Source organism: Arvicola amphibius, chromosome 3 (assembly GCF_903992535.2).
Source record: "Arvicola amphibius chromosome 3, mArvAmp1.2, whole genome shotgun sequence".
Lineage (NCBI taxonomy): Eukaryota > Metazoa > Chordata > Mammalia > Rodentia > Cricetidae > Arvicola > Arvicola amphibius.
Window position 1 is genome coordinate 7,889,864 of NC_052049.1, and position 13,152 is coordinate 7,903,015.

Sequence of the window (13,152 nt, forward strand, 5' to 3'; positions counted from 1 at the left end):
ACAACTCTCTAAAATAGTTCAGTTTGAGTAGCCGGCTGCAGGAACTGGGTAGGGTAGAGAAAGGGAATAGGGTGGCTGCTACTCGGTGAAATGAATGATTCTTAAACTTGGAAGGGCCAGATAGGTGAGTGATAACTGTGTGATGGAAATGAGTATTAGGATTCGCAGAGAGTCGTAGCCCAGGAGAAGCAGACTATGGAAATGCTATACATACTCTGTGAACATCTCAGCAGTGGGACTTAAAGACAGTAATCTAAATTACACAGTAATACAGTCTAATCATTAAGATTTAAAAAACATTCTAACCTCCACTAGAAGCATTTTAAAACTACTATTGATGTGGGATTCCCCTCTGATCGCTATGAACATGTTTTATTACCACTGCTTGTTAAAGCAGCTGTTTCTGCCCATGGCTTAGTAGAGTGAAGTCAGGTGGGAAATCCAAACAGAGATAAAGAGAGATAGTGGGTGGAGTCAGGAAGATACCATATAACTGCCGAAGGAGAAAGACACCAGGCACCAGCCAGAACCTTACAGGAGGCCACAGACTCGTGGGGATACACAGATTAATAGAAATGGGCTAATTTAAGATGTAGGAGTTAGCTAGAAATATGCCTAGGCTATTGGCCAAATGGTGTTTTAATTAATATAGTTTCTGTGTTATTATTCGGGTCTGGATGGCCGTGAAATGAAAGAGCAGTCTCTGCCTACATACTTTCTCTCTGAAGGTTCATTTAATATTATATATGTGATATACATGGATGAGTAATGAGAAAAAACACTTCAAAATGTTCTTTACTGAAGTTTATCCATTGATAAAATATGGATAAGCAATATTATTTAGTGAGACAATATGATGTCTCAAATATGGTAGGTTGTATAATATATAGAATTAGCAAATAAAATGCAGCAGTCATAAATATGTATTTCTCTAAAATGCCTATTTTTATATTATTGATCAGTTTTTTTCACTTAAAACAACTCCATTATAGAATATATTATAATAGTATTCTGATTTGTGCATCATGCCACAAAAGTTCTAAACATAACTTCCTACTCTTTTATGCATGAGACCATTTATAGTACCGCTGGTAGACACTGATAGATCTTTCTTTACTTAAGTTTCTAGTTTTATTATTTAACTTTTAAAATAATACCATTATGACTCACACATATATTTCACTTATCCATAAGCATATCTAAACATGTATATTTAACATATTCATAGAGACAATCCAATATTTGGCATCACATTACAAAGGATGTATCAGCCATTTCCCAAAGTCGGGAGGTTCAAATCTTACAGAAAATAATATATAATTACATTAAAAAAAATACCTTAAGCAAATGTGACTGTGAAGTGAATTATGTATGTGTAAAAACCTCATTCTCCCCAGGATTCCTAATTTTACATGGGAAACTGGATGCCACTGTCTCTTTGGATAAAAGGTTTCTGTACATTTGCTAGAGCCTAAAAGAGTTAAAAGCAGAGAATACCAACATTTCCACAGACTCTGTGACTGAGCTCTCTACTATCCACAAGGAAATTCCAAGCCTTGGGGAGCAGTCCTTCCTTCCCCCAAGGCTGAGGGTAACTCACAGGTGACAGGGAGTCTCTGGGGCTTCAGTACAGAGAGTAAGTAAGACTCTTTGGATTTTGAATTTGTATGTTAAAAGTCAGTATTTTATTTATTAAAAATTTTTAATAATAATAATTAATAATAATAAAAAAGAAAAAAGTCAGTATTTTCTTGGAAATGTTTTACCGAACAATACTCCATAACTCTTCAGTGGAAAAGAAGGTGTGTCTGTCTATCGCAGTAGCAGACCAGACACTGGAAAACTGAAACCAGATATCTCCCAATCAACGCTGTAGGAGAGCCAGCTACTCAAACCACTTCCTGATTCTCCCTGCTAATACACAGCTGCCCAGAACTCCTGTCCATACCTGTGAAAGAGCCACACAGGATCCAAAAGGAGCAAGGAGCAAGGAGCAAAACTGCTGACGCTACCACATGCCAAACAAACAAAATCACAAAATGCTCTCATGCTGTCACCAGTAGGTTTGTGGTCATGTGTGTGGGACAGCACCTGGAGCTGCAGACAGCTGACCGGATGTTTCCTTCTAGTCTAATGGATATTATGTAGAAGCGCAAAAAGAGTCAAGGGGCTCAAAGGATTCCAATCAACAGCTTCTAATGACAAAGTGAATACACTGAGCCCCAAAAGTTAGATATCTCTTAGTTCTAGTGTGTGCTTGGAATCAACCAAAAATCATCATTTGAAAAAGAGATAGAAAATGTCTTTTATAAGTTAATACTTTGGGCTTGGAGTTACATGACTCTTTGAATCCATAACAACAATAAGAGTTTGAAAGACACTCTGAAAAAAAAGGCATTACTTATTTTATTCTTCATTCCAGATATTGCTGGGTTTATTTGTGTTTTACAAATCCGTTCTGTATCATATGTACTCACTCATAAGTAGTTTTTAAACATAAAGCAAAAAGAAACCAGACTATAAATCACAGTCTCAGTGAACTTAAACAACAATGAGGACCCTAAGAGAGACATACATGGATCTAATCTACATGGGAAGTAGAAAAAGACAAGATCTCCTGAGTAAATTGGGAGCATGGGGACCTTGGGACAGGGTTGAAGGGAAGGGAGAGGCAGGAGGGAGAGCAGAGAAAAAAGTAGAGCTCAATAAAAATCAATAAAAAAGGGGGAAAAACCACAAGACTCCTTCCCCCCAAAAACAACAACAAAAAACCCAGCAAAACAAACAAACAAATGAACAGAAAAAACAAATCCTTTCTGGTTCTTGCCATAATTCCCCCCCCCCTTTTTTTTGGTTTGTGCTTAGCATGCTGGGGGGTTCAGAATGAACACTCACTCTTACGGCCAGCATCTAGTGATCTTAAAAATAAAGGTAAATTTATAATCCACACAGCACTAACTTGCATATAAATTTAACACATACTAAAGACCAGTGGCCAATCACCTCTTTACTCTTCTCCCGTGTCTTACTGGCGTTCCTCTCTTTGGTACACAGCAGGCACAGTAAATACAGGTAACATAATCCATGACTTGGAAAGGTAAAAGCTGTGACATTATACAGAAAGAAACAAACCTATGGAAGTGACAGCAATATAGAAAAGGAAGAATGCTCCATTGAATAAAATAAAGAGCCTTTAACATGCAGTATAAAACACAGAAGCTGGAAGGCATCAGAGAAACATGAATTTAGTTTCTTATTAAGTCCAATTCCTCCATACCTTCTGCTTCAAGCTACTCCTCGGATTCCTGCCCTGACTCCCCCAGTGACAGATTATGGCTGGAAAGTATAAGCAAATTAGCCCTTTCTTCTACACGCTCCTATTGGTCATTGTTTTATTGGGACAACAGAAGGAGGTCTAAAGCCCATAATATCTAACACAACACAATGTTAAAAGTCAAACGGTGTCAAGTCTGATACAGTGTTCTATATGAGCACCTCTCATGCTCTCAGTAAGGTCTTACTTCTACATATTTCTACCTTATTGTTAAGTATAAAATATTTCCAAATAAAGCATGATAAAAATACTTTCTGAAGAACGTTCTAACCATGCATGCCTTAAAAGTGAAGGGCAGGTTTCAGTTCAAAAGCTTCTGACTGCTGTGAAGGCTCGAGAATCCGGAGACCAACCCTGAGCACTGCGGCTGAGCTCTCCTTTCAATCTCCTGCCGTCGGGGCTGAGCCTTTCGTCCAATACGGCTTTACAATGCGGGCTGTACTGCACGCAACACTTAGCAAGGGCCCTTCATGTGGGCTTCATCTGTACTGAGGCAGCTATCTCAAAGCACACTATGAAATGCTTCCATTTGCCTTTCATGTCTGAAGAAGCCATTTCTTTTTATAAGAGAAACCATGCAAATTCTCTGTATAATACATGAGAAGTTGTGTCCTCTGTCAGGGAAATGCCTGGAGAGGAATTTCAAATTTATCATCACACTCCAGCCCGGCCCTAAAGAAATACCAGGATCTGGGCCTATCTAGAATGTTCACAGGTAAGGTTACATGTATGTGTGAGTAGATGTATATGTACACATATGTGTGAGCATACACATCTGTATGTGTGTACACATGGGACTGCATCTACATAAATCCACAGGGAGTCAATCCCAACTACAGGAATAGAGCATCACGCCAACCCGCGCTGCCGCTGGAAACAAGAAGGCGGGAGGGAAATACACTGTACCAAATCATTTCTCCAACAATCCACAGCCAACTTCTCACCATTCCCTGTACAACTAATTTTGGACTTCTCAAATCTGTGAATAATTTTTGGGGTGGGGGAATCTTTATATTCTAATAACCAGAGAGAGACAGAGGATGGCACAGAATTCGTCTCCTCAGATGGGAGCAGCACACGTGGACAGTGGCACTGACGGTCAGGCGAGACCTTTGCCCAGCTCCCATCTCTGCTCTCACGTCACTCAAGACCCCACCCCATCAATCAGATGGCTAAAACCATAAGCACCCAAAGGCGTTCTTCTAATAGCTCTTTGTGTTTTATTTTTGAGTGTTGACCCATAGATAATAGGGGCCCATCTTATGTGTCCATATATCATATCAAATAAAAAACTGTAAAATCCAAGAAAAATCAATTTTTTCATTCTCAGTCAACAGCAGGAAGGCAAAGGCAATGATGTCACTGAGAGCGCAAAGAAGAGACTGGGTTATAAAACCTCTTTACACATCTCAGAGTAAATAAATATGGTCTTACCCACCTGGGATCTTTCTGAATGCTGTCAATGGATGGGGACCTGGCCAAGGTGCCTTCGGGTGGGAGGGCAGGGCCCGATTTGCTGTACGGAGAATCAACGGAGGGACAGTACTGCAGCTGTCGGTAGGGGTCGGCGTAGTTGGAGGCGGGGCCAGCAGCGTAGCTGGCCCTCTGGAAGGTGGCTGCTGCGGCATTCTGTGGCCCGTGCTGGCTGCCTGTGCGCTGCAAGGGGACGGAGTCGACACCGGGGGAAGATGGGGCTAGGACAGGAAAGTAGGGACAAAGTAAAAAACTGAGGACCTGCTCGCAGAAACGGTTAGCCAGGTCTAGGCAGGGGGGGAACGTTACACACATAAAAAAAATAGGGGTTTGAAAGAATAAAACAAAATTAATCTGTCATAGGTCTCCCAACATAGTCAATGCTATCTAGTCAAATGACAATTCACATGCTGTCTCAGAAGTACGCTGAAAATACGGGCAGAAAGCACACCTGCTGGGGGCTCATCGCTAACCAAAATCAAAGGGGAGGCACACGCATCCTGCATGAGAACGTTGTTCAAAACTCAAACCTGGGCTGGGGTGTGGCTCTGGCAGAGTGCTTGGGTAATGTGCAGAAGGCCCTGGGCTCCATCTCTAGCACAGGTTAAAATACATTTCAGAGGCAAATATTTTATAAGGAAGAACAGACGAATTAGTTCTGTGTTGTCCTGCTGGACAGCATTCAGGATGTGTTTGGATTAACAGGACCCTAACTTTACTGGGTTTGTCATAGATTTAGCAGCAAAGTCATTTTCCAGAATAAAGGAAGGGGGAGGGGGGGCGTTCACCCGGAGGTGGATGGGGAGTGAGGAGGGCTCAACATGAATAATTAGTGTGGCAGCATCCCATGCCAGGCTGTTCTCCTTTCTGTAAAGTACATCCCTACAAGCTTCACGTGCCTCTTTCTCAGTAAGGATTTCACAAATGCAATCGGGAGACAGCAGACATGTGAGGGAAGGAGCAAGTCATCCCAAGAGTGAGCGAGGCAGAGTCGGGCATTGACGTAGCTTTCCCCAATGTCTTTGCATCTCTTCAGCATGTCTAGGATGCTCTGAGAAGATTTTACACAACTTACTGAGATCAGTTTCACTGTTTCCAAACTGAATCTCGATTTCTTTTCTTTCCTGGGGTATTTTTAGACAAGGCCAGGCCACTGCTTTCATCTGTCCCTCAAAAATAGTTACGTCTAAAGGCAAACTGACATATAAAATGGAAATAACGTCTTCCTTGGGAGTGGGATGTGACTAGTTATTTATCGCCCTAGCAACAATCTCGATGAGGACATTTGCTTTGTGACAACTTGGATTAGTACAGATGCTGAGAGACAGCAAATGTCTACATACACGGATCCATACCCCACGTGTGCTATATGGAATTAGATTCCAGTTCCAACTCACACAGCACAAATTTCCGACTTGCCAGCAATTATTTTTAGTGCATTTTTTTTTTCTATACGGGCCATATACCAAATGAAACACAAGGGTGATTATGGCACATCAAGGAAGCAATTGCTAAGAGCGGGCAAGGAATTCTTTCAAAACAATAAACGCTGAAAGTAAACTGGAGGAGAGATTAACCCTGATGAGGTCTGGATTGGAACCTATGTGTTTAGGATCTTACTTTTCCAATTAATTAGCAATACTATTATCATTTGATGAGCAAAACTTAGGAGAACATGCTATTTGGCGTGATGAAAACTATTGAAATAGTCATAAAAATTATTCTAAGAAAAAATGTCCATATTCCCTAAGAAGTAGCATTTTAAAGATTAGGGGTATTCTGCTATATAAGTTTTTCTAAATTGTATTTGACTACAAGGGTGGCAGGTGCCCTTTCTCAACCACCATAAAGAAGCAAATGTAATTAAAAAATTAAATTATCATGAACAATATACTTTATACAATAACCAAAGCAGCTTAAAATCTAGATAATAATAGACAGACATAAAATCTTCTTTTGCTCAAGAGTTGTGTTAAGCAGTCAGGAAATGAAGGGCAGAAGGAGAAACTTGGTATGCTGTCTCATTTCACAGAAGCACATTCTTCATTCAGGAAACCAAACATCAGTGTTTATTCTTGCTGAAAATTGTTTACAGGCAAAAATAAATTCTCTTCTAAAAATGTATTTGCTGTTAATCCCAGTGATTCACACAAGAAGGCACATGTAGTCGAGACCAAGAAATATTAAAAACCTAAAGAGAGCATTCTGGAAGCTGGGAAAAGATCAGCTGGGACAAGGCTAGCTGTGAAAATAGGAGAATCTGAGTTCAATTCCCAGGACCCACGAGACAAAACCTGGACAAGGTGTATGCTTGCCATTCCCATGCTGGGAAGGTAGACAGAGCATCCCTGGGCCGCCCTGACCAGCCAGTCTAGACTCATCTATGAGCTTCAGACCTTGTCTCAAAGGAGACACAGAAGCTTGTTTTCCATGCTCGGCATGCACCTTTTCTCATACCAAGCACACGTCTTCCTGCACACACAGAAACATGGGTACACACTCTCATATATCACACACCTACATCTTTAAAATGATGTTTATTAGCTAGTGCTAGGATAGGTAAGAGGAACAAATGATTGTCTCCCAATGTGTCTAAGGACACTAAACTAAAGAAGAGGGGAGGGTTAGGGGAAAACACTGATGAGTAGCAGATCCGAACTTGGGAAGGATGCAAGGGAACAGGCTCAAAATTGGGAACATGTAAAATTCTATTAAGGCAAAACTTAGACATGTACAAAAGGAGTGATGGAGAGGTTAAGTTCCTATTGAGTTTAAAGTTTTGTTTAGATCGATTTTATTACCTTGGGTATATGAATGTTTTGCCTGTATGTGTGTCTGTGCACTACACGTGTGCCTGGTTCCCGCATATATGAGAAGAGGCCATTGGATCCCCTGGGACTGGAGATGCACATGGTGGTAAGCTGCCATGTGAGTCCGAGGCAAGAGGAACAAGTGCTCTTAGCCACTGAGTCAGCCCTCTAGGCCCCAATTTGGTTTTCACTGTGGCCTTTTTCCAGGGAAGGACCACGCAGCTCACGGAGTGCTTGGCTTCAGGAGTCAGGTGTAGACTCCGGCTCTAGTCCTCAGTCTTGGGCAAGAAGAAACATTGGGAGTTATGGAAGGGAGTAAAATGGCCTCCTGGGATTACTGTTTAATTTCAGGCAGGAAAAACATCCAATATGTCACATAGAGAAAATGTTCCGCTAATGGGTCATCACTCTACTACCAAGGCAGAAACCCACAATCCTACACAAAGGAAGTATGGATAGGGCCGGGGTTGCCGGGAGGACCTTGCCCCCCCCTCCCCGGGCAACAGAATGCTCCTGCTGTTCTGTGTGCTCCACTGTACCAACTCACATTCCCTCAGCAACCTGTTAGTAGGGAAGAATGCCAGTTCTGCTTTATAGATGGGAAACTGAGACACGGAGCAATGAAGTGCCCTAGCAGGTCAGTCTCTAATAGAAAATGAATTTAAGCCCCGTTAGTTAGACTTCAGATGTCACGATGGTTACCAACATAAGCTTCTAGAGCAGGCTTAGAATCTCCAGGACAAATATTTGTGAGTTACTGAGTAGAATGAGGAAATGTTAACTAATAACAAGGAGTCAGAATGCCAACTAAAGGCAGATGAAAAGATGGTTAGTAACAGGACTCAAACACCCGAAGATCACACTGGAAAAATTATGATAGATTGCTGTGTAAACTGATTTGTATTATTTTTGTAAACTTGAATTTACATAGTGTTGGGGCAGCTGGCCCAATCCCTGCGTTCAGGGGTGTGGCTGCCCCAGCGGAGTAGCATACCCCTTAAATAGGATCGGGGCGCCAGAAGGAGCCCCGTTTGGTTCTCCCCTGCGTACCTTCTGCTCCGCTGGACCCTTGGTTTTGTAAGTTTTCTTATTTTTCCTTGTATTAAAACTGATTTATTATAAAGGACTATCGTGGTTATTTCCTAACCCCTATAACCGCTGGTACCTTTGCCAGTACATTTGGCGCTCCAACGTGGTGACTAAATCCACTTAAAAACCTTAGTTTCTCGTTTGTGCTTCCTGGTTGCTTTGGTAATTTTACTCTCCTTCTCAGATCTTTGATGGGGTTAAAGATTGGATAATGGTAGCTACCTTCTAGATTATTTAGACTTCCCAAAGTAGAGTGATTAGAAAAATTTTTTGTTATATACTCCTCGCCTGATATTGTTTACTTCTTATAATTTTATATGATCTGTTCCCATTGTATATAGTTGTATTTGGTTTCTAAATCTGTCTTATTTAGACAAAAGGGGGAGATGTTGGGGCAGCTGGCCCAATCCCTGCGTTCAGGGGCGTGGCTGCCCCAGTGGAGTAGCATACCCCTTAAATAGGATCGGGGCGCCGGAAGGAGCCCCGTTTGGTTCTCCCCTGCGTACCTTCTGCTCCGCTGGACCCTTGGTTCTGTAAGTTTCCTTATTTTCCCTTGTATTAAAACTGATTTATTATAAAGGACTATCGTGGTTATTCCCTAACCCCTATAACCGCTGGTACCTTTGCCGGTACAACATAGATATATAGAAAAGATATATAAAGTATTCCAAAAATCTGACTTTTATTTAAGTTGCCAAAGACAAATAGAATGCAAATAAGAATCTTAATTTTAAGGCATTTTGATTCTGTCTCATCCCTGATATAACCGTGTGAAGATATGAGGAGGTGAGCTATAGAATTTAAGGTGGATGAGCAACTTTCCAGAAGTTACTTATTAATTTTTAAATCGCAATGATTTTGGCTTTGATGAGTTGGTCCTTCAAAAGTATCATCCACAACATGAGAGAGAGAGAGAGAGAGAGAGAGAGAGAGAGGGTGGATGGAGGGAGAGCAGGGGAGTTTGTATGTGCATGAGTTTACATGTACATCTGCATGCATGTGCAGATAGAGCTGGGGGAGGTGAACATGTCAGGGCTCAGGCATGTGAAGGCCAGAGATGAACCTTCGGTGTCTTTCTCCAGGATCAGGGCTCTCACTTTGCATCTTCTGACAGACAGGATCCCCCTCTCTCACAGGATACAGGGCTCACTGACTCAGCTAGCTGGACTGGTTACTGAGCATCTGGTATGCTAGTCTCAACCTCCCCAGTGCTCAGAGAGCAAATTCACAACCCCACAGCTAGCTGTTTCTCCCTGATGGGCTATGGGAGAGCAATCCTCATACTGGACAGCAAGCAGTTCACCTGATGACCTACCCTGTCAGACCCTGATAAATACTTAAATCTCTGTTCAGGTCCCAGTAAGAAAGTTTTTGAGAATTTTGAGATAGAAAAATCACAATTCAAATAAATGCTGTGAAATTAATATACCCCAGCCACGAAAATAGAGTGTCTACCAATACAAAGAGGGCAACAACAGCTCTTTAAATGTAAAGAACAGATCCTGTGACCTTGGAGAATAAAATATGTAAAAAACCATGACCCTCAATAACACAATGATGGAGTTTCTTATATTTAGGGCAAATGTTTACACAAACTACAACATGGGACCACGGGATCGCAGTTTGCTCTGGCTATCTGGTACACAAAATACCGCATGGATGAAAATCTGTAGCAGCATTAGGAAGATTGAAACTGACTGGGGATTGTGATGGGCATCTCTATCCTTAGTACTCAGAAGGCTGAGGCAGGAGGATTGTAAGTTCAAGCCCATGCTGATCTACACTTAGAAGGTGATCCGGGCTACAGGGCAAAGCCCTGATTCAGAAAAACAGCAACGCCGTAGCTGCTGTTTTATGGGATCGGATGGATGGCAGTCGGGAAGGCACTGCCAGAGCCAGCGCTCAGTGCTGCCCTCTGATTTGTCCAGCTAGTTAGCTCCTGGTACACCTTACACCCATCAAGCCAGTTTGCTGCCATGGATAAACAACTACCACCCCGCTATTAGAAGTCTCTCATTTCATAACCACCCCCTTAACTTCCGCCACTGAACATTTTCTCCCATCTCATTCCAAGAGCTCCACTGATCGACCTTGCAGGTCACTCCAGCCAACTGAATGTCCTATTGGCAAACATTTGGAGGGGTTGGCGCTTCATCAGCTCTGCAAACTTGTCCCTCTCCTCTCACGTCCTCTGCAAACAGCCCCTTCTCCTCCCATGAGCTCTTAGAACTCAATGAACTGTGCTGTTAGCCTCTCTGGGGAGATTTAACAAGTGCCTCTTCTGCAGTGGACTTGACACCTCGACAGACACCTCTGCCATTGCTGAAATTATGTTTGTTTTCTGAAAGCTACACAAATAAAACCTTGGTTTGTCAAGGCAAAACAGAGAGATGCTTTGTGTGTCGTATTTCAAGGAGGAACAATGCATCCTTGTTAATAAAGCCAAACACTGCTTTCTGAATGATGGTTATAAGCATTGTTTACTGAAATGGGAAAAAACAAGAAGAGAATAAAATCCAGGAATCTGGGCACACGGTAAGAAACTGTTGTGAAAACTGTTGTGAGGAATATAAAGTGGAATCCAACAAGGAGTAAGAAAAGCAATTTCCTTTTTGTGTTTTTACCCTTGATTTTATACATTTATGTATTTTTCGTTTTGTTTTACATGTATAGGTGTTTTTGACTCAGTGTATGCCTGTGTTACCATGTAAGTTCTTGGTGTCTGTAGAGACCAGAAGAGGACCTCAGACCCCCCTGGAATTGCCCTCTGTCCCTCTGGGGCAAATAAACCTCCTTTGTGCTGAGAACTTGGTCTTGGGGGTCCTGAGGTTTTTTTTTTCTTTTCATTGTGTTTCTATATATATTTGTATTCACAGATAAATATGAAAACACAGCATGTATCTACAAATTAGCTAGATAATTTAATACAGAAGAAATATATAAGAAGGTAATTAAGGAATGCTGCATCTAATCAGAATACAAGAATGGCTTAGTGAAAATGGGGCTAAGAGCTTTTAAGTCCATTACTTCAGGAATAAAAATTCTTTGGTCCCCAATCTGGCATGCTCTCAGCAAAGTTGGACTGTAAGTGTCTTCCAAGTTTCTACACTTACTGTACTATAGCATAGTCTGAACTAGGCTGTAGTCAATGGATAGCTATTTAAGAATAAATACAACATGGTATTATAGCTTTATATCACTATTGTTTTTTAAAAGAAGCATTTTCAGCAAGGTAAAACACTCCTGGTGGAATCCTTATGACAAACATTCAGGATATTTTCACTCTTTTATTGGAAACAGAGGATAAATATCCCCCAAAATGTAAAATCAGATGGAGAAATGCACAGACATGGGCATCATGAATGAATACAACATTAAGTTTGAAAGAAAAAAAGGGACAAAATCCTATTTTAAGCAGTGACCAGTTTTGTTCTTTTTATACAGCAATGAGAATTACAAATGCTGTTTTAGACACAGTTATGTATTTTTGGCATGTTATATGTTTGAATGTTTTTTTCATGTGTAGCTGTGTATCACATGTACACCTGATACCAAGAGGAAGTGTTGAATCCCCTAAAACACGAGTTACAGATGACTGTGAGTTGCCAGGTGGGTGCTGGGAATCAAACCTCTATCCTGTGCAAGAACATCACATACTTTTAACTGCTGAATAATCTCTCCAAGTCCAGCTCTAAGAATTTTTAACAAGTATGTTTTTTAATCAGGTACTTAAAATATGGATTAATGGAAAAAATAATTACTAGTGATGTGGGATGTCCTTCTGTATATGTGTTGCTTTTACTGGTTGATGAATAAAGCTTTTAAGCTAATGGCTTAGCAGTGTAAAGTCAGGCAGGAAATTAGAACAGAGAGAGAGTAGGTGGAGTCAAAGAGATACCATGTAGCTGCAGAAGGAGAAAGGTGTCACCACTGGAAACTTAAAGGTAGGCCACAGCCTTGTGGTGATACACAGATTAATAGAATGAGTTAATTCAAGATGTAAGAGCTAGCTAGGAATATGCCTAAGCTATTGGCCAAACAATATTGTAATTAATACGGTTTCTGTGTGGTTATTCAGGCCTGGGTAACTGGAAACATATGAGCGGTCTTCCATTACATACTAGGATCTTTTTCAAGATTTAGGAATGGCTATTCTTGATTGTCATCCAGGTACAGCTCTTATCATAGAATTTGGTAGGTTTACAGAATTCAGTAGGTTTGTAGAATTTGATCTAAAAATTAAAATAGACACAAGTGAATAGACCCACTGGAAAGTGAGTGAATTCATACTTAGCTATACATATTCTTCCATATAATTTTATATGCACATTTCATGGTACACACTCTTATTTCTTCTCATTTACATAGTGTGTGGTGGGGCTACCAATGGATGATAACATACCCATGTGTTTTAAACACCCTGAGCCCATTATTAGTTCTGTACAG

At 41.1% G+C, this 13,152-nt stretch overlaps 1 protein-coding gene across 1 annotated transcript in view; it reads right to left on the reverse strand.

Annotated features, from left to right (window-relative positions):
• Positions 1 to 13,152, reverse strand: part of Ctnnd2 (catenin delta 2) — a 623,964-nt gene that overhangs the window by 301,676 nt on the left and 309,136 nt on the right. The window contains exon 8 of the mRNA XM_038323012.1: positions 4,773 to 5,028. Within this exon, the coding sequence (XP_038178940.1) occupies positions 4,773 to 5,028 (256 nt within the window). The remainder of the gene's footprint in view (positions 1 to 4,772; positions 5,029 to 13,152) is intronic.